The sequence below is a fragment of the Xyrauchen texanus genome, chromosome 14 (genome assembly GCF_025860055.1).
Source record: "Xyrauchen texanus isolate HMW12.3.18 chromosome 14, RBS_HiC_50CHRs, whole genome shotgun sequence".
NCBI classification, from domain to species: Eukaryota; Metazoa; Chordata; class Actinopteri; order Cypriniformes; family Catostomidae; genus Xyrauchen; species Xyrauchen texanus.
The window spans coordinates 38,676,487-38,696,826 of record NC_068289.1 but is presented as its reverse complement, the minus strand read 5'-3'; the positions used below and the strand labels follow the sequence as shown (position 1 = coordinate 38,696,826).

At 39.5% G+C, this 20,340-nt stretch overlaps 2 protein-coding genes across 2 annotated transcripts; both read right to left on the bottom strand.

Annotated features, from left to right (window-relative positions):
• Nucleotides 1–247: 247 nt before the first annotated feature.
• LOC127655390 (A-kinase anchor protein 17A-like) lies at nucleotides 248–14,595 on the bottom strand. The gene is made up of 7 exons (XM_052143221.1): nucleotides 14,398–14,595; nucleotides 12,287–12,643; nucleotides 10,416–10,844; nucleotides 3,357–3,505; nucleotides 2,897–3,146; nucleotides 1,112–1,339; nucleotides 248–945 (listed from the first exon to the last, which is right to left on the bottom strand). The coding sequence occupies exons 2-7, from the start codon at nucleotides 12,611–12,613 to the stop codon at nucleotides 646–648; spliced, it is 1,683 nt and encodes a 560-aa protein (XP_051999181.1). The 5' UTR covers nucleotides 12,614–12,643; nucleotides 14,398–14,595; the 3' UTR covers nucleotides 248–645.
• Nucleotides 14,596–18,066: 3,471 nt separating this feature from the next.
• sowahca (sosondowah ankyrin repeat domain family Ca) lies at nucleotides 18,067–20,059 on the bottom strand. The gene has a single exon (XM_052143151.1). It carries the CDS (start codon nucleotides 19,914–19,916, stop codon nucleotides 18,363–18,365), a length of 1,554 nt encoding a protein of 517 aa, XP_051999111.1. The 5' UTR covers nucleotides 19,917–20,059; the 3' UTR covers nucleotides 18,067–18,362.
• Between the last annotated feature and the right edge of the window lie 281 nt (nucleotides 20,060–20,340).

Genomic DNA, 20,340 nt, shown 5'->3' with positions numbered 1-20,340 from the left:
AAAAGATTATTTAAATAATAAAATTACTAAATAAATTTTACTGTAAAATTATTAATGTAATGTTTTTTTTTTACAAAATTACTGTATATCAGTAATGAGAATAATCATTGAGAATAATACAAATTATTAAAAATAAAATAATAAAATTAATTACTAAATAAATTTTACTGTCAAATAACAATAAAAAAATTACTCTATCAGTAATGAGAATAATCATTGAGAATAATAATTAAAAAAAAAACGCAGTAATAAGAATTTTGTATGAAAATATTTTGTTTGAAAATGGCAATTTAAATAAACAAATACCATATTTCATTAATTTGCTGAACAATTATTACTTATAAAATAGTACAAAAAAATGACTGCTATAACTCATGAGAATCATCATTGAGAATAATGCAAATTACTTAAAAATAAAATAATAAAAATAAATATCCGAACGCAGTTATGAGAATTTGGGGGAACCTGAATTGTGTTTTAATGTCATGACAATAATTCCACAGTGCAAAAAAAAAATCTTAACGGTCCTATAAATGGGGCCTAAACATTTTCCTTAAGCAAAACATAATTATTTACTTCCTGTGATTCTGCAGCGAGACAGTAGTGTGTTGTTCTTCACTGCCATTCAACACGCTCTCCGCTCTCTCAGTGTCGTCTGGAGCGCTGGGAAGAGAGATGCCGACGATCTCGACTGGACGACCGACTCTTGCTGCGACTGCTGCGACTCTTGCTGCTGCTCTGGCTGTGACTGTACTTCCTGCGGCGCTCGGGACTCGCTCGGTTACGCTTCCCGCGAGCACGTCCCGTTCGGCTGCTGCTCCTCCTGCGACTACTGCTGCGCTGGCGGCTGCGCCTTTGACGGTTCCTGCTGCGACTGCGACTCCTGCGACTCCTGCGCTCGTGGCTCCGCCTCCTGCTGTTTCGGCGGCGCTCATGCTTGCTGCGCTTGTCCTTCTGCATCCTGTCCTGCTCGTCACCTTTGACCTCCTGTTTGACCTGATTATTTGGCTTGTCGTCGTGGTTTCCCGTCTTTATTGCGTTGACTTTGAGCTGTCACCCCGTTCACGTGCGTTTGTGCATCACCGATCGGGAGATCAACATCACTACCGACGTTCTCGTGGGTCTTCGCGTCCTGTGGGTCCGTGTCTGTGCTTTTCCTCAGCAGGTTTCCCAGCAGTCTGTCACGCAGCTCGCGCTCTTTCCGCTGCAGTTCGAGAGCACGCGCCTTCTCGCCCTCAACTCGCCTCAGCTCCTCCTCCTGCAGATGTCTGCGCTCCTCCAGCTGCTGCAGCCGCGCCAGCTCCACCTTCTGCCGCTCCATCTGCTGCTGCTTCAGCATCTGAGGAGACAAACAGTAACTCTCAACAACTCTGTACAAAACCCCAATAATGAGTCAAAATTGCTGCATGATGAAGAGACACTTCAACACCCGTTACATCTCTAATCTCCGTCTCTACTTCCATCCACGGTTGGAAATGAACGGCTAAAATGACCAAATGCTACAATGTAATAAATAATACAATTTACCAAAATAATATCTGGATGTGTTAAATACCCTTAATAAAACGTTATTAATGATACAATAATAATTGTATTTACCTTTGTAAAGGTAGAAAATGCCCCAATATGAGCTGTGCAATGTTTCATGCATGCTTAATAAATCAAGTAAACACTTTTTTTTGACATGAAAGCGCTTCAGTTTGTGTGTTTTTTAAATTGTATCCCTTTTTCTCCCAATATTGGAACGCCCAATTCCCATTACATAGTAGGTCCTCGTGGTGGCGCGGTTACTCGCCTCAATCCGGGTGGCGGAGGACGAGTCTCAGTTGCCTCCGCTTCTGTGTGACTCGTTGTGCATGACACCGCGGAGACTCACAGCATGTGGAGACTCATGCTACTCTCCACGATCCACACACAACTCACCACACGCCCCATTGAGAGAACCACTAATCACCACCACGAGGAGGTTACCCCATGTGACTCTACCCTCCCTAGCAACTGGGCCAATTTGGTTGCCCCATGTGACTCTACCCTCCCTAGCAACCGGCCCAATTTGGTTACCCCATGTGACTCTACCCTCCCTAGCAACCGGCCCAATTTGGTTACCCCATGTGACTCTACCCTCCCTAGCAACCGGGCCAATTTGGTTACCCCATGTGACTCTACCCTCCCTAGCATCCGGCCCAATTTGGTTACCCCATGTGACTCTACCCTCCCTAGCAACCGGTCCAATTTGCTTACCCCATGTGACTCTACCCTCCCTAGCAACCAGCCCAATTTGGTTACCCCATGTGACTCTACCCTCCCTAGCAACCAGGCCAATTTGGTTGCCAAGGAGACCTGACTGGAGTCACTCAGCACGCCCTGGATTCAAACTCACGACTCCAGGTGTGATAGTCAGCGTCAATACTCGCTGAGACACACAGACCCCCGTTTGTGTGTTTTTGATGCTTCAAACCTCTAGAGAAGCATTTGTTTAAATGGCCCAGTGTGATTATTAAAGCATAAACTGCAGTGTTTTAAGTACAGAAATATACAGTGTATTATGACACGGCGAGTAATTTGAGCATATGAGAAGTGTCACATGCTCACTTTAAAGTGTGCAGCACATGCAGACTATATTTAATTATATTGCATTCTTTTGTGGTTTAATAGTCACACTTGGACCTTTCACAATTTTAAATGGATTAATTGTGCATTGGTTTTTATACCACACGTCAAATTTGTGTGTAAGCATTTGAAATCCGTCGTGTGCCAGTCAGACAGAGCGCTAGTATTAAATTTAGTCTGTGCTCGGTTGCTAACAGTACTGCAAAAACACTGGTATCGTGGCATCTAGTATCGACTTGGCACTGAAGTACCAGTACTTTGGACTTTTGAGGAGATGTCATGTGACCTTTGCTCTGCTCAGTAACTCTGCGATGAGTCTGATGGACTCCAGGTTCCTCTGGGCCAGCAGGAGTTTCCTCTCCTCCAAGGCGATCTTCAGGTGAAGCTTCTTCTGCTCTTCCTCCTGATGTTTCTTCATCTTCTTCATGTTCTTCATGTTCTTCTTCTCCTCTCTCTCCTTCAGCTTCTGCTCACGTTTACGCAGTTTCTCCTCTCGTCTCCTCTCTTTCTCCTCTTCCTCCTGCTGATGCTGTTTTCTGAAACATCAGCACACGATCAGCTTCATAAACATTTGGTGAACAATCAGACCAATGTGTTCAATTCATTTCCATCAATCAGTTAAAAAGCGTCTGATTCAAGGATTCAATTGAGTCACGTTTTACATAAATTAAAATGTATATAAGAGAACATTGCTGCTTATTACTATGTATTGCTGCATTAAATAGGCGTATGGATGAAGGGAATACCTCTCTTCCTCTCTGCGTCTCTCCTCTTCCTCCTTCTCTCGTCGTTTGTGCTCTTCTCGCTGTCTCTCGAGCTCCTGAAGCTTCAGTCGCTCCTGCTGTCGTTTCTTTACTGAAGATTCACTCAGGTGTTTAGTCGTGTCAAACGTCACCTGAAAACAACAATGTGATGTCTTCAAATAAACCATCTGAACGTCTAAAAACATTCGGAGGTAAATAAATAAATGGGTGAAACTCACAAAAACATCAATGTCATATTTCAAAAGGAGAGAGAATTTTTTTATTTTTATTAACTAAAATTTGGCCTGATTTATACATTAATTATTTAATGAACTACAGTAAAACAATTACTGTGATTATTTAAAACAGCAGTACAAAACACAACTACCATAATGTATAAATGCATTTTATAAATAATGTCACAATGTGAGTGTGTCTGGGTATCTCCGCGAGAATTGACGCTGACTATCACACCTGGAGTTGTGAGTTTGAATTCAGGGCGTGCTGAGTGACTCCAGTCAGGTCTCCTTAGCAACCAAATTGGCCTGGTTGCTAGGGAGGGTAGAGTCACATGGGGTAACCTCCTCGTGGTCGCTATAATGTGGTTCTGTCGTGGACTATCGTGATGAATCTCTCTAAGTTGTAAGAAAACTCTCGGAGTCTTGAGTACCAGATGCCAAAATTGTAGTTTATTGAACACCAACAAACATGAGACCGGCCAGCTGTCCGTTCTGACTGTCTTAGTCCAAAACCTCCTCTTCTATACAGTTTGTTATCTGGCATTACCTCATTTCTGTGCCCCTTTGTTATTTTTGTAACCAATGGATACTATTTGCCACCATTATCTCACAGAGCCTTTTGATATCTTTTTACTGGTAGAAACTTGGCTTTAGTCTATCTTCAAGGTCCTTAGTCTCATTATTTTGTTACAGCTGGGTGCTCTTTGTGGCCTCTGCAGCAACAACACTTTTAGTAACCTCATATGCTCTCTCCTGGGTCACACAAAGGCCAGGAAACTCATATAAGTATTTTGATATATAAGAAACATACTAGAATATTGAAAAATATACTATAGTTCTCGCTCTCGGTGGGGCGTGTGGTGAGTTGTGTGTGGATGCCGCGGAGAATAGCGTGAAGCCTCCACACGCACTATGTTTCCATGGTAACACGCTCAACAAGTCACGTGATAAGATGCGCGGATTGACGGTCTCAGACGTGGAGGCAACTGAGATTCATCCTCCACCCGGATTGAGGCGAGTCACTACACCACCACGAGGACTTAGAGCACATTGGGAATTGGGCAAATTGGGGAGAAAAGGAGTAAAAAAACGAAAATAAAATAATAATGTCACAATGATGAAAATCATAATGGTCTTAAATATAGTTTATTTTGCTCTCTTTTGGAATGCCCAATTGTCTGAGACCGTCAATCCGCGCATCTTATCACGTGACTTGAGTGTGTTACCGTGGAGATGTAGCGCGTGTGGAGGCTTCACGCTATTCTCCGCGGCATCCACACACAACTCACCACACACCCCACCGAGAGCGAGAACCACATTATAGTGACCACGAGGAGGTTACCCCATGTGACTCCACCCTCCCTAGCAACCGGGCCAATTTGGTTGCTAAGGAGGCCTGACTGGAGTCACTCACCACACGCTCCACTGAGAGCGAGAACCACATTATAGTGACCACGAGGAGGTTACCCCATGTGACTCCACCCTCCCTAGCAACCGGGCCAATTTGGTTGCTAAGGAGACCTGACTGGAGTCACTCAGCATGCCCTGAATTCAAAACTCGTGAAGTAGCGACTCCAGATGTGATAGTCAGCATCTTTAATTGAGGCCTATTGTCAGAGCCAGTTTGGCAAATTATACCCCCTCATTTTCTTTACTGCAATGTATAAAAAAATTGTTTTATTTAAAAGTGTAAAGTATTTATACATCACAACAGTTCTCCCAATGTACTCCATGACGTTCATTTCACAGATTTTATTAATAATAAAACAAATATTCACTGTACAGTTCAATGACTGAGTTTAGCGAAGCACAAACGTTATATTTGCCAACTCAAAAGGTTTTCATTAAACGGTAGTGCAGTTTTTGACTGCCATAATGAAGAGCGACTAAATTAATCTTCTGTAGCCTCACATGCTGTCTGGTGTCTTTGGTCTGTTGAAATAATAATAATACAGGCTCAACATTTAATTAAAGCTCTTAAAGTGACAGTGTTCCTGAAGGACTATAGAGAATAGACTTCATCTCATTAACAGAGCTGCACACACAACCCGCTTGTACTACAGCCTCTTTATATATTCTCCGCCTGAAGAACTGCAGGATTAATTAATGAAATCTGCATTAGTGCTGTATTTGAGTAGAGCTTTGTTGAATGTAAGTCAGACTTTGTTTATATGAGATAATAAGGTTTTTGACAAATAGCAGTTTTTCTTCTGTACTGCATTGACAAGTTTTACTGAACTTGGCAACAGGAACAACTGTGATAAAATGTAATACAGGTTATTTATATATACTGTATATATATATATATATATATATATATATATATACACACACACACACACACACATAAATATTATATCACTCAATATTCAGTGGGATCCAAAAGTCTGAGACCACACTGCAATGATGTTATTTTAATTTCTTTAAAACTTGAAAATTAAGTTAAGATTTTTTACAAATATTTAAAGAAAAGTTGATATAAAATGAATATTAAATGATAAAATTATGCAAAATAGACGCATTTTCAAAAGTGGTGTTAGACTTTTGCATACAGTTATTTATATATACAGTGGCAGGAAAAAGTATGTGAACCCTTATCTGCATTAATTGCTCATAAAATGTGATGTCATCAAGTATAGACAAACACAATGTGCTTAATCTAACAACACACAAACAATTATAATCTTTCATTTCTCTAACATGTCCCATTAAACATTCACAGTGCTGTGGAAAAAGTAAGTGAACCCTTTGGCATCCTCCTTTGGCATCAGTAACCTCAATCATGTGTTTCCGGTATTAAACCTGCACAACGTTCAGAAGAATTCTGGATCATTCTTCCTTACAGAACTGCTTCAGCTCATATTCTTATGATGAATATCTAAACTCTTCCAGATAACTTTATAACCATTTCCAGTTGCAAAGCAACAGTTCTTGATCGTAGGTCTCCTGAGATCTCGTGGTCCACGTCAGCAGATGCTCAAAATGTTTGAGTGCTTTTTATAAGTCAAAGTAGCTCTAACCCACACCTACAATCTCATTTCATTGATTTGATTAGCTTTTGTTGATGTCATTAGCCTAGGGGTTCACTTACTTTTTCCACAGCACTGTGAATGTTTAATGGGACGTGTTAGAGAAATTAAAGATTATAATTGTTTGTGTGTTTTTAGTTTAAGCACATTGTGTTTGTCTATACTTGTGACTTTGATGAAGTTTAGATCTCATTTTATGACCAAACCAGCTCATTCCAAAGGGTTCACATACATTTTCTTGCCACTGTATAGTTATAATGTAGGTTTAGTAGTTTGAGATTTGGCCCAAAGTTACTTCGGTCAGACACGAACACTTTAATCAAAGATGATTTAACCGCTGCTAAACATCAAGGGTGGAAACCACAACAGTGGCTGTGCTCATCAAGAACACGTGTGTGAGGACGTCTGGAGATACTTGCATTTGCATAACTCCAGTCTGAAAGACTATAAAGTAGGGATGCACCGATGTATCAGCTGCCGATATTTATCAACCAATTATTGACCAAACTGAAACCATCAGCAAATCGGTTATAAGCATGAAAACACCGATATGAAAAACCAATGGGTTATTTATAATTCATTAGTTTTCACGTTAATGCAAAATAAATGCCATAAACAGATATGACTGTTGTGATAGTGGCACTTACCTACAGTATTACAGGCTACATGATGAGAGAAACCATCAAACACTTTGACACCAGCAGACTTTGACTTCTGAGATATCGGTATGATATCCATTAAAGCTGCACGATTCAGGGGGTCTGTGTATCTCAGTGAGTATTGATGCTGACTATCACACCTGGAGTCGTGAGTTTGAATCCAGGGCGTGCTGATTGACTCCAGTCAGGTCTCCTTAGCAACCAAATTGGCCCGGTTGCTAGGGAGGGTAGAGTCACATGGGGTAACCTCCTCGTGGTCACTATAATGTGGTATTTGCTCTCGGTGGGGCGTGTGGTGAGTGACTCCAGTCAGGCCTCCTTAGCAACCAAATTGGCCCGGTTGCTAGGGAGGGTAGAGTCACATGGGGTAACCTCCTCGTGGTCACTATAATGTGGTTCTCGCTCTCGGTGGGGCGTGTGGTGAGTGACTCCAGTCAGGTCTCCTTAGCAACCAAATTGGCCCGGTTGCTAGGGAGGGTAGAGTCACATGGGGTAACCTCCTCGTGGTCACTATAATGTGGTATTTGCTCTCGGTGGGGCGTGTGGTGAGTGACTCCAGTCAGGCCTCCTTAGCAACCAAATTGGCCCGGTTGCTAGGGAGGGTAGAGTCACATGGGGTAACCTCCTCGTGGTCACTATAATGTGGTTCTCGCTCTCGGTGGGGCGTGTGGTGAGTGACTCCAGTCAGGTCTCCTTAGCAACCAAATTGGCCCGGTTGCTAGGGAGGGTAGAGTCACATTGGGTAACCTCCTCGTGGTCACTATAATGTGGTATTCGCTCTCGGTGTGGCGTGTGGTGAGTGACTCCAGTCAGGCCTCCTTAGCAACCAAATTGGCCCGGTTGCTAGGGAGGGTAGAGTCACATGGGGTAACCTGGTCTCTATAATGTGGTTCTCGCTCTCGGTGGGGCGTGTGGTGAGTGACTCCAGTCAGGCCTCCTTAGCAACCAAATTGGCCCGGTTGCTAGGGAGGGTAGAGTCACATGGGGTAACCTCCTCGTGGTCACTATAATGTGGTTCTCGCTCTCGGTGTGGCGTGTGGCGAGTTGTGCGTGGATGCCACAGAGAATAGCGTGAAGCCTCCACACGCGCTATGTCTCTATGGTAACGCACTCAAGAAGTCACATGATAAGATGCGTAGACTGACGGTCTCAGATGCGGAGGCACCCGAGATCCGTCCTCCTCCACCCGGATTGAGACGAGTCACTACGCCACCACGAGGAGTTAGAATGCATTGGGAATTTCCAAATTTGAAATATGGCCTTGCACAATTACTAAACCATAAAAGGCTGCATTTCGTATTGGTCTATGTTTTTTGGTTAAAATCGATACAAGCCAAACATTTTCATATTGGTGCATCCCTACTATAAAGACATCTTATGGGTCTAAACTCCTGAAGAGAAATAGTCCAATATATCATTGGTCATAGCATGCATGCGCCAACGGTCTGTGCAGTTGACTGTATGAAGACGAGAAGCGTTCACATCAAAACCAAAGTCTACTTTGGACTTAAGGTGGATTTTGCTGGTCTTAATTAGTTTAATATCATTTTGATGGTCTCCCAGTCTGAACCAGACAGAGTTTAGCTGGTGAGAGAGTTGGTTTCACAGCCTGACAAGTGTCCAAAACACCTTTAAAGGGGTCATGACATGGGTTTTTTTTATTGTATTATTATGTTCCCTTAGGTGCAATTATAGTATTAATATATTTTTTTTTAAGAAAAACTTTTAAAATCTAGTGATTTATGACCTTTTCCCACCCTGTTTCTCATCCTCTGATTCAAACAGTCTGTTTTGGGGGCGTTTTCCATTTAAGACTTCAGTATTAACGCCCACTGTTATGATTGGCTAACGTCAGTGCCTATGTATCAATTATTGACGCCCCCAGCCAGAACAATATGCAAGTAAACTAAGTAAAAACACTGTGATTATTCATAATGAATGAAATTGCGCTTTAAAAAGTAGTTTAAAGTTTAAAATAGATTACTTACAGTTTGCGTCGTCGTTGTTCCCAGAATAGTCGGCACGGACTTATCTTTGAGCAACAGTTTTCTGGCAAAGCCAGCATCATATTGAGATTTGTTCTCAAAACAGTCATCCTTAAAATGTACAGAACAAACGCTTAACTTAACACTGCCGTGACTGGGTCGTCCGCAAAAAATAAACTACATCCATTTTTCCCTGACGTCTGGATCTTTCGGCAGCTTATTCAGAGGTTTTGTTTGACCACAGCCAGGAACAGCACATCTGTGTGGCATCGTAATTTTCCTGTGCACAAGTAGTCTCTGTCAGAACTCGCTGTCCATCGACTGAACACTTGTGAGGCGCACGGCGATACGAAATGAGCGTAGTTGTCTTGCGCTTAAAGCGTAGTTATCTTGTGCTGGAGGCGGTCATATGCAAACGCTGTTACGTCACTTCTAACCGTCACGTCACTTCTAACCATGAATCCAGAACGAGCTGTATTTTGAGCTTGATTAAATAAATGATTCGTTTAGAATGGGGAGGACGTCTTAAAATATTAAACTTGCAGGACGTTTTAATGATACAAAGACCTCTTATATACCAAAAGATCAAGGCAAATTTGGTTTCTCATGTCATGACCCCTTTAAAACCATCAAACCAGATCAGCTGAACCAGTTTGGCCAGGCTGGGAGACCAACTAACCAAGTATGGAAACTTTCATGGAAAAAAGATGTAATGAAAGTGAATGGTGACTGAGGCCGTCATTCTTCCTAACATCTCCATTTGACCCACAGAAGAAAGAAAAGTCATACGGGTTTGGAACAACATGAGTGTGAATAAATGACAGAATTGATTTTGTTTTGGGTGAACGATCCCTTTAACATTACGTGAGACTTTCACGTTTGGTTCAACATCACAGATTACACAATCAAACCTCAAATGTGGAATTTGAAAGCTAACATCGTCGTTTTCCAAAGTATGAGGTAACAGAGAGCATTTTCGAAACACTCCATTTTTGGTGACGGAAAACGCCATTCTAGTGTGGATGAGCGGCTTAAACATAATAAAGTGTATGAGGATGTTGTAGAACAAAATGTTTCTCAATCTCATCGCAACATGATGGCTAAACTGATCTATAGAGGACACAGGAGAGAGAACGTTTAAAAAACACACCTTAATATTGCAGGCCACGGCTTTCCCGTCGTCCCCTTTAAACATCAGCTTCATTCCTCTCAGCGAGTCCATGGCTTTGACGAAGCCCGTGTGATCCTGATACTGCAGGTAACATTCAAAGTTCAAATGTCCTCCGAATGAGAAGGTGTTGAAGTTCTTCCCAGTCATCTCTTCGCGGTACGGATCCAACATGGGAATGTCCACATTCCGGATCTTGCCGAACTGCTCAAAAACCGTTTTCAGGACGGCCTCTGAAGGTCTGTCAAGAGAAGCGTCCTTCTGCGCGAACCACTTGCAGGGAAGCCCCTCCAGATGAACGGTGTCTGGACGCTCTCCGGGAACCGTCTCGTTCATGTCTTTGGCATCTCTGAAGAACGAGTCCCAGTCGTGGCGTGTCGGGAAGTCTACTTTATTCTCAGCCGACCGCACCTGAGTTGATGCATAATGGAGAGTGTTTGTAGTTAAAGGGCACCTATTATGGAATTTTGAAAATGACCTTTCATGTAGTGTGTAACAGATTTAAGTGAACAAAAACATCCTGCAAAGTTTTATATATGAAAGTTCACCGTAAAAAAAGTTATTGTCTCTCAAAAGTAGGAGTCGACTCTGAGTCAATGTAATGAATCGATTTTCCAACGAGTCATTTTCCTTTTCCTTGTGACGTCAAGACGAAAAATTATCAAATTGGCCGCGCCCACTCATTGCACGCGCAGACACCAGGGAAAACTAGAAAACATCATGTCGACAACAAGACGCTGTGTTCTGAAGTGCGTATCAAAAGCGACCTTTTTTCTCACTGCCCAGGGACGAGCATGTGAAGAATCAGTGGCTAGAGTTTATATGTACAACTATACCACACAAGTATAGCCCGAACCTTGTGCTGTGTTCGCCTCATTTTAATGACGATTGCTTTACGAACATGAATGCTTTCAAGTGTGGATTCATGAGCCGGTTGATACTGAAGGAAGGTTCAGTACCAAGTTTATTTGGATCAGCTTCCTCCTCCGAATCACAACCTGTAAGTATTATTAATAATTGTTGCTTTTATGTGTTTTTTAGCTTAATAAGTATGTGTGTGTGTTGTGTACGTTACGCTCAGCGCAGCTTCTAGGTCTCCAATGTCAATTTTTTTGAAATAAGTGAAATGTTTGTCGATGTTATTGGAGTTGTCATAAAGAATAGAGCAATAACTTGTAGTAATGCAGTGCTTTACCAATATGTTTATGCGTTGGGCTAACGCAAACAATAACTGATTGGGTGTTTACCACCGAACTTTGGGCTATGATCGCTAACATAAATCAACTCAAATTCCTTCTCTGATTTTGATTTTTTTACTACAAGTTAGTTTAGTAGTGCGTTCCGTTTCCGACAATCTCTGCACAGAGTATACCAATCACAACTGACTGGGTCATCTGACCAATCACCGCAGATTAGCGTCACGCAAAGGAGGGGTTTGGAAAAATGAGTCGTTGAACGAATCATTTGGGAGTCGGTGAGCAAATCAGGTAAACATAAATGCATATTATAAGACAACAAAAGTGTTTTTTGTCATTGCATGCATGTAAAACTGTTGTTGGGGACTCCCAAAACAATATTAGGAACATTTTAAATGCCATAATAGGTGCCCTTTAAATACTGTGACTGGTCAGTATCAACATGGAAGTAGTTCCACATAAACCTCCCTCATCTTCACATTTTCACAGTTCATGATGAGGACAGTCACACACAGGCCACAGGGCCACACACTAAATTTGAAACACATTCTTATGCACATAATCTGTGGTTTAGGACCCCAAAACCTAATGGTAAAAATGAATGTCCTCTTTCATGGAGGACAGTAACACTCCTCTCAGTCATGAGAAGCAGCTCACCTTCAGGATGTCGGTGAATCCGCTCAGTTTGATGCTCTTCCCTTCCAGTTTGCTCAGGATTCGTTTGACCACACTCCTGTTCTCCACCTCGCCCTCGAAGCGGATGAAGTCCATGGTGCTCTTGGAGATGCGGAGCGAGGAGAACTGCTCTGGCTGCACCATGGACTTCAGCCGCTCCATCACCTCCCAGTTAGAGATGGATTTACCGGGCAGCTTCAGGTGAGGAAGGGCCACGCTGATGGTCATTTTGGCAATGGGCTTCAGGTAGAGGTGATACTCCGGACACAGATCCAGAGCTTCAGCCGTGTCACTGACTATAGATGCCATGACGGAGGACAAACACGCTTCAGACAAACACTTCAAGAAAACAGAAAGCAGACAAACAGATTGGTTATGTGAAGAATGGTTTAGAAATGTTGGCAGGAGAGTTTCGACACTGACATGGTCCTGCTGGTAAAATGTTGATATTAGGTCAATAGAGTGCATGTGTACATCTCAACTGCTATAATTACATTTAAATGGCCTACATTATATATGTCATTCTGCATCAACTCAACATTTTTATACTTTTTTTTCTAATGAAAGAAATACTCGAAGATGGAAGCAAAATATGAAATGCCATGAATGAATATTTACTGAGTAATCCATTATCTTGTAGATGTTTAGAACTAGAAGTGTATCTTGATCTGAGCATAGAACATGCCCATTTGTAACAATGTCTGAGTGCCAAAAAGACACTGAAATGCTCAAATTGAATAATTAAAAGGTACATTTCTAGTTTCAGCATTATTTGTACTTCAGACAATCAGTATCAGTTTTATACAAAGTGACCCACAGTTGGTTTTCGCCCACTAAAAATGTGTACGATTTAATAGTTTACTCTTGGAGCCACATTGAGAGCCCCATATCTCTGGGACTGAAACATACAGGGCCTTAAAAACGCAGATACCAAAAGACAAGTTCATTCTGAACCAGAATCTAAAAGGATATTAAGATATCTTTAAGACTTCTGGAGTTATAAGCACGCCAACATCAGAAAAAAGAACACGAGAAGCGCCTTTTTCCCATTTTTGAACTGTCACCATTGGGATATAATGCAACAAGAGGTGCTGAAGTCAACTGATTTTAGGAACAGATCTACCAATCTCTGTGTACAAATACAATCATGATGCTGACACCTTTCTAAGGGTATTTTATTGACCTGTAGATTTGCTCTAAAATCATAGGCGAAAATTGCCATTTTGACCAACATCTACAAAATAATGGATTACTCCGTCAATATTCATCCATGGCATTTTATATTTTGCTTTCATCTTCATTTATGCCTTTCTTTCATCAGAAAGAAAAAAATATAAAAATCGAAATGTTGAACTGGGGACCTCAGGTTGATTTGACACGGAACGACCCATATGTATATCAGCATTATCTCGGCCCACTATAGAAAATAAGTATTAGCATCAGCCATTCAAAATCTAATCTAATTTAAAAGACCTTGGTTACTATCAAGGATGTAAACACATGTTTGGTATATTAAGAATCGATCACTGAAAACCCCATTTTGATTGACCAGTCTTTATATATACTGTATATTCATCCCTATGTTTATTATAATAATCCAGATTACTAGAGTTATTATTACGACAATGACACAATGGTAACTTGATATTCACCAAATCAAAGACATTAATGTCTTTTTACAAAGTTTAAACTGGAATATTGTAATAGTTTATTATAATTTTGACCCCATTGACTTCCATTGTAAGTGTCTAGCTGTAACACAGACTTAAAGAAAAGGAGTGAAATGACGAAATTCATTTTTGTGGTAATAAAAATTATGCCGCAAATGCTGTCAATTGAGTTCAACTTGTATTATACACGGAATATCTCTTTAAAATCGGTCTATTTTGTTACCATAACTATGCATGATTATATGGTTATTTAATACATAATATTTATCTTCGTTTTTTATATTTGTAATTCCAAACAAACTAATAGAAATCCACTGGAACATTTAATTAGGCACATTTTGATTATATTTTATGTAACAACACATGCACTGATATGATGAGTAAATGCAGAAGAATAGAAACACATTTACAATGTATATTTACCGGTGTAACTCATCACAGATCCTCCGCGTGTAATCTCAAACTAGACTAACTAGCTCCTTACTAGAGTTTAATAGAAACATGTTGGACGCGTAACTATCACTAAACTTTCTGTATATGAAACAGATGTTTTAAGAGTGTTAATAACGCGATCTGATTAATAGTCATAACCGCTGCGATGCTCCAACAAACGGACATGATGCTCACAGCTTCCGCATACATCACACAAACCGGAAGTTGAAGGAAAAATCTCTGCCGCGCGTGCTGCCATCATGCGGTTGCTGTTTAACATGCAGCTCAATCGTTCTTAAAGTGACAGTTCACACAGAATTGAGTAGTAAGTCATTGTTTACTCACCCCTGTGTTGTTGTAACACTACATGACTTTCTTGGGAGAAATTGTGAATAAATGTTGTGCTCAGTGATGTCATACAATGGCAGTTTATGGTGACACCTCTTCAAGCTTCAAAAGAACACAAAAGTATCATTCAGAAGTCTAATTAATTATTCATGAGACTCATGATTGTTATGAAAGTATACGATAAGATTTGATGAGAAACTGAAATATAATGTATTATTTAGTGTAAATGTTCACTGACCGTTGATCTCCTGTGTGTGTTCATGATAGGACACGAGAGCAACAGTTCACGCACCCCTCACGACATTGGGGCGTTCAAGAGAAAACTCGTTTTATTTATCTAAAAACAGTGATACTGACAACAGAACACAACTGCACACAAAACACAGAACAGAACTTACTAAACATGTCTGAAGAGTTTGTAGTTGAATAATTGATGCATTTCTGTGCCCAGCCTTATTTTATTTAATGGAGTATTTGTAAATCAAACAGAAACATAGAGGAGCTACAGGATGCACACACACACACACACACACACACACACACACGCACACACACACACACACACACATGTTGGTCTACCTATCATTATGAGGACTTTCCATAGACATAATGACTTTTATACTGTATAAACTATAGATTCTATCCCCTAAACCTAACCCTACCCCTAAACCTAACCCTCACAGAAAACCTTCTGCATTTTTACATTTTCAATAAAACATTGTTTAGTATGATTTATAAGTGATTTGAATTATGGGGACACTAGAAATGTCCTCATAAATCACATTTATAGCATAATAACCTTGTAATTACTAATTTGTAACTTACAAAATTGTCCTCGTAAATCACAAAAACACGCACACACAAACAAACAGAGACAAACACACACATACACACACACGGAGACACACACACACACACACGGAGACACACGCACACACACACACATTCTTCAGAAAATGTCAAATCAAGTTGGTTTTTATCAAAACAAATCAAACTTTTATTAATGCAACAAAAACATTTTGCAAATATTTGGGTATTTTAAAAGATCTTTTCTACCCATTAGAAGTACCTACAGTATATTAGAGACATTATTATTATATTATTATTATATTATTATTATTCTTGGCCCAGTTTTATTATCTGCAAAGGCACTTAACAGGATTAAAAACACATATTCGGGATGTTATACCTCCAAAAACATAAAAGCTGTTACATTTATATTCACTTCGATACTTTGTGATCCACTAAAATTGCCCTGATCAAGGAATTCAAGTTCCTCTTAAATAATTTTACACAGCAGCTTTAAAAATCACACATAAACACACTGAATCATGTTCACATTTACAGGAGAACAACCCGAAAACAGGAGAACAACAACAAAAAGTGCATAAACTAGTAAACGAGAGTCACGTTTGATCTCAAACAGATTCTGTCATTATTGTAATCTTACTGTAACAATTCTTCAAATTCTGCTTTTGTGTTTGTCAGACAAAGGTCACCGTATATGGACACAAAGGTCACCGTATATGGACACAAAGGTCACGTGAAATCATGTCAAAGGGATTCAGATACAGTTCACAGCAATGAATCGAATGATTTAAATATATCATGAATTTTTGGACAAAACTTTTTAAAATAGCAATAATATTTTAAAACAAAACTGTTTCACTGCTTGTACATTTTTTAAGAAATAATAATAAAAGATTAGTCGGCACTATTGTAGTACGCCAGCGTTTCTTTTGTCATGAATTTCAGCTTTTAATGAGACTTTATTTATTTATTCCTGTCTCAGGACGGCTGCACCACGTGACCTTCCAGAACAAACCCGCAGAATAACTCTGAAGTCAGTACCTGAAAACACCTGCATCATAGAGGAGGAGTACGGAAGCCCGTTTGTGCCACACTGAAGAATACATCAGACAGTAAATCAATATTATTAGATTCAAAGTCATAATATGATATAAAGTCCAAATTATGATATAAAAGGTTGAAATTATTGATTAGATTTCAAATCAATTTTGAGATTCAAATTCATAATTATTCAATTAAAATTCATATTTATGACAAAAAAGTATTTTTATGATATAAAGTCAAAATTATGATATAGTGATGATTATGACATAAAAAGTAATTATTATAAGATACTAATTTAATCTCATGATTATTACTTTTTTAATTTTTCATTTCATAATTATTACTTACAAATAATTTAGATTTTTAATTTAGATTTCTTCCTCATAATTTTGATTTTTATTTAAAAAATTATGAGATAAAAAGTTGATTATTAGATTCAAAGTCTTAATACTAATATAAAGTCAAATTTATTGATTAGATTTAAAATATATTTTGAGTTAAAAACATATCATTATGAGATTCAAATTCATAATAATTAAATTATGAATATATTTATGACATAAATAGTCGTTATTATGAGATACTAATCTCATAATTATTCTTATTATGATTTTTAATCTCATAATTATGATTTAATATCTTCTCTTATTATAATATAATACTGTATATCTATAATTATGAGACAGTAAATTACAATTATAGTATCTTATAAGTCATAATTATAAGATAAAAAGTCAATTTTGAGTTAAAAACATATAATTATTCAATTAAAATTCATTTTTACGACATAAAAATATTTTTTATGCTATAAAATCAAAGTTATGAGATAAAAAAGTTAAAATGACAAGATAGCAAATCATAATTATGACATTAAAAATAAATTATTACGAGATAATAATCTAATAATTATTATGATTTTTAATCTCATAATTATGACTTAATCTTATCATTGTAATTGACTGTCTCATAATTATAGATATATTATATTAAATATGAGGAAAATGTCAAAATAATATGTGAGTCATAATAATGAGATAAAGTCATAATTATTAAATTATGAATATATTTATGAGATAAATAGTCATTTTATGATATAGTCAAAATTATGACATTAAAATGTTGTTATTATGAGATACTAATCTAATAATTATTATTTTAATCTCATTATTATGACTCACAAATAATGTTTACTCATAATTATGATTTTTATCTCATAAAGACAACCTTTAATCTCATGATTATTATATCTTAATAATAATAATTTGGATTTATCTCATTTATGAGAGTATCTCGTACACACCAAAAAAAATTATTATAATATTTACGCATTTCCATTTAATAACAAAATATAATAAAATTGAACTGCATAGTCTTTAACAATAAATAAATAAATACAAATAATTAAATATTTTAAGTTTTAATATAACTGTTAAAAATTAAATTTGAAGAAATTTTATGATTTTTTTTATTTATTTATTTAATTTATTTTATTTTCTAGTGTAAATATCACTTTTGACCTCAAACCATGATTTACCAAAGCACAGATTTGGTTTATTTTTAGTGGTTGAAACGGGCTTCCATAGGTGGGGTACTAGTTATTTAGTGTCAATTGCACTTTTAACGCATTTTAAATAACATAATAGATCCGAAAAACTAAAATGAGTGTCATGTTATTGACCCACATGGGTTTGGATTGCCATTTTTTGGGTGTCGCCATATTACAGTCTTTCTCATAGTAAACAGAGAAACTCATTTCATCCGAAGAGGTTTGACACGGGTCTCGATTTGACGGGGCTCTTGAGTGAATCGTCTCCTTCCTCATTCTCCCTAAACGAAGTGCTGTGGACAATCTGCGTCTTGAACCTGTTCCTCTGCAGTCTGATGCGGCCGATGGACGGCTTCCGATACAGTGGCCTGGGCTTGACCTGACCGTCACCTGCCACCTCCTCAGAGTGGTTTAATAAGCGCAGAGGGTTCAGATTGGACGGCAGGACTTTAGGAAGCCTCCATCGCCCAGCTTCAGGTGCATTCTCCGTATCCGAGCTCCCACAAGCCCCAATGATGTCTTTGATGTCCCCCGTGACGTTGGCTTGGAGGTACTGAGATGCTTTCTTCCCACTATAGTCCCTGATGTCCACATCAGCATCGTACGCTCCCACCAGAAGCTTCATGACTTCAATGTGGTTGTGCATGGCCGCCAGGTGCAGCGGGGTGTAGCCGGCGCTGGAGCGGGCGTTTATGTTGATGGCGACGTTGTGCTGTTTGGCGAAGCTCACCAGCATGGCGAAAAGCTCATGTTGGCCTTGCTTGGCCGCCCAGTGCAGACATGTGAAACCAGTGACAAAGTCCTTCTTGGAGATGAGAGCGGGTTCACACATGAGCAGCCTTTGGAGACTGTCCCATTCACCATCTGCTGTACACATCATCCATTCGTGCTCCAAAGGGTCTAATGTTACCAAGGCACAGTCCTCGTCCATCGAGGACATCATGAAGCCGCTGTTTCTGGAGGATATACGGTGGACCAGTGAGTGCCTCACCTGTGGAGAACTGCTCATCATGAGCTCCAGGAAGTTCTTGCGGCTGCCTTTTGGGGTGCTGCCATCTGTGCCATCACACGGTCCATCATGAGGCTCTTCCTCCGAGGAGGCAATCAAACTGCGCTGAGATCCTCTCGATGTTCTTCGTCGAATCACAACCGGGGTAGCTTTGATGGGTTCCAGTTCCTCTGCCCTAGATTCCAGTTTTCCAGTTGACTGGGCATTAGAGAGCTCCAGAACAATTGACTTGGTGCCATTTCCATTCTCTTGTGCCATTTCCCCCGTTATATTTGAAACATCTGAAAGACTGCAGTGAGAACTTGAACAATCGTTCATCTCCATCAATGCAATGTCTGAAATGCATTCAGATGCAATGGTTTTGCCATCACGTACAGCATCCAATTTGGCATCCATTACCTTAGACTTCTGATTATTATGCTTTCCATTGATTTCCTCATTAATATTGCCATTTTCTTCGAATATTAAGGCATGCATTCCTCTGTTGATGCCTTCATCTGCATCATCATCTCGTGCTCGCATCTCCGGGTATCTGTACTTCTTCTTCAAGCACACCACTTTCTGTCCATTCTCTTGTTTCACATAGGCGATATTATCAACAAAACGCTTAAATCTCTCTTTTAAGATCGTTCTCTCTGTATTTCCACCGCTCAGGAAGACTTTAAAATGCTCTATCAAGTCCTTGTTTTTCACACGCCCCCCATTTTCTATGAGAAAGTCCAGAACGGATTCTTGCGTGCACTCCGTCGCCATTATATAATATGTTTTCCAGTAATAAATGCATAAAATACATTAATTCGCATTCTGTCTCATTTTATGGCGATGACATGTATAAATAGCTCGGCTGAGCTGTTTTGTCTTATATTAACAGTATGATGTGGATGAGATTAAATGAGTGCGCAATGTGTCAGATAGAGGTCGGCAGAGCTTTATAATGATGTTTGCATCCGAGCAACTCTTGCTGGGGGAACGGGATCACTAAAGTGAAACTGGAGTACACAAGCGTTCATTTTGGCTCAGACATGCCGTACATCAAGACTGACAGGCGGTTCCATCTTGATCCAAAATGGCTTCCCGTTGCATCGCGTTCGCTGGGAGGAATTGAGAACGGACGGGAGCGAGCTTGGAGCATACCATTGGGTTAGAACAGGGGGGTTATGGCTTCCCTGAATGCTAT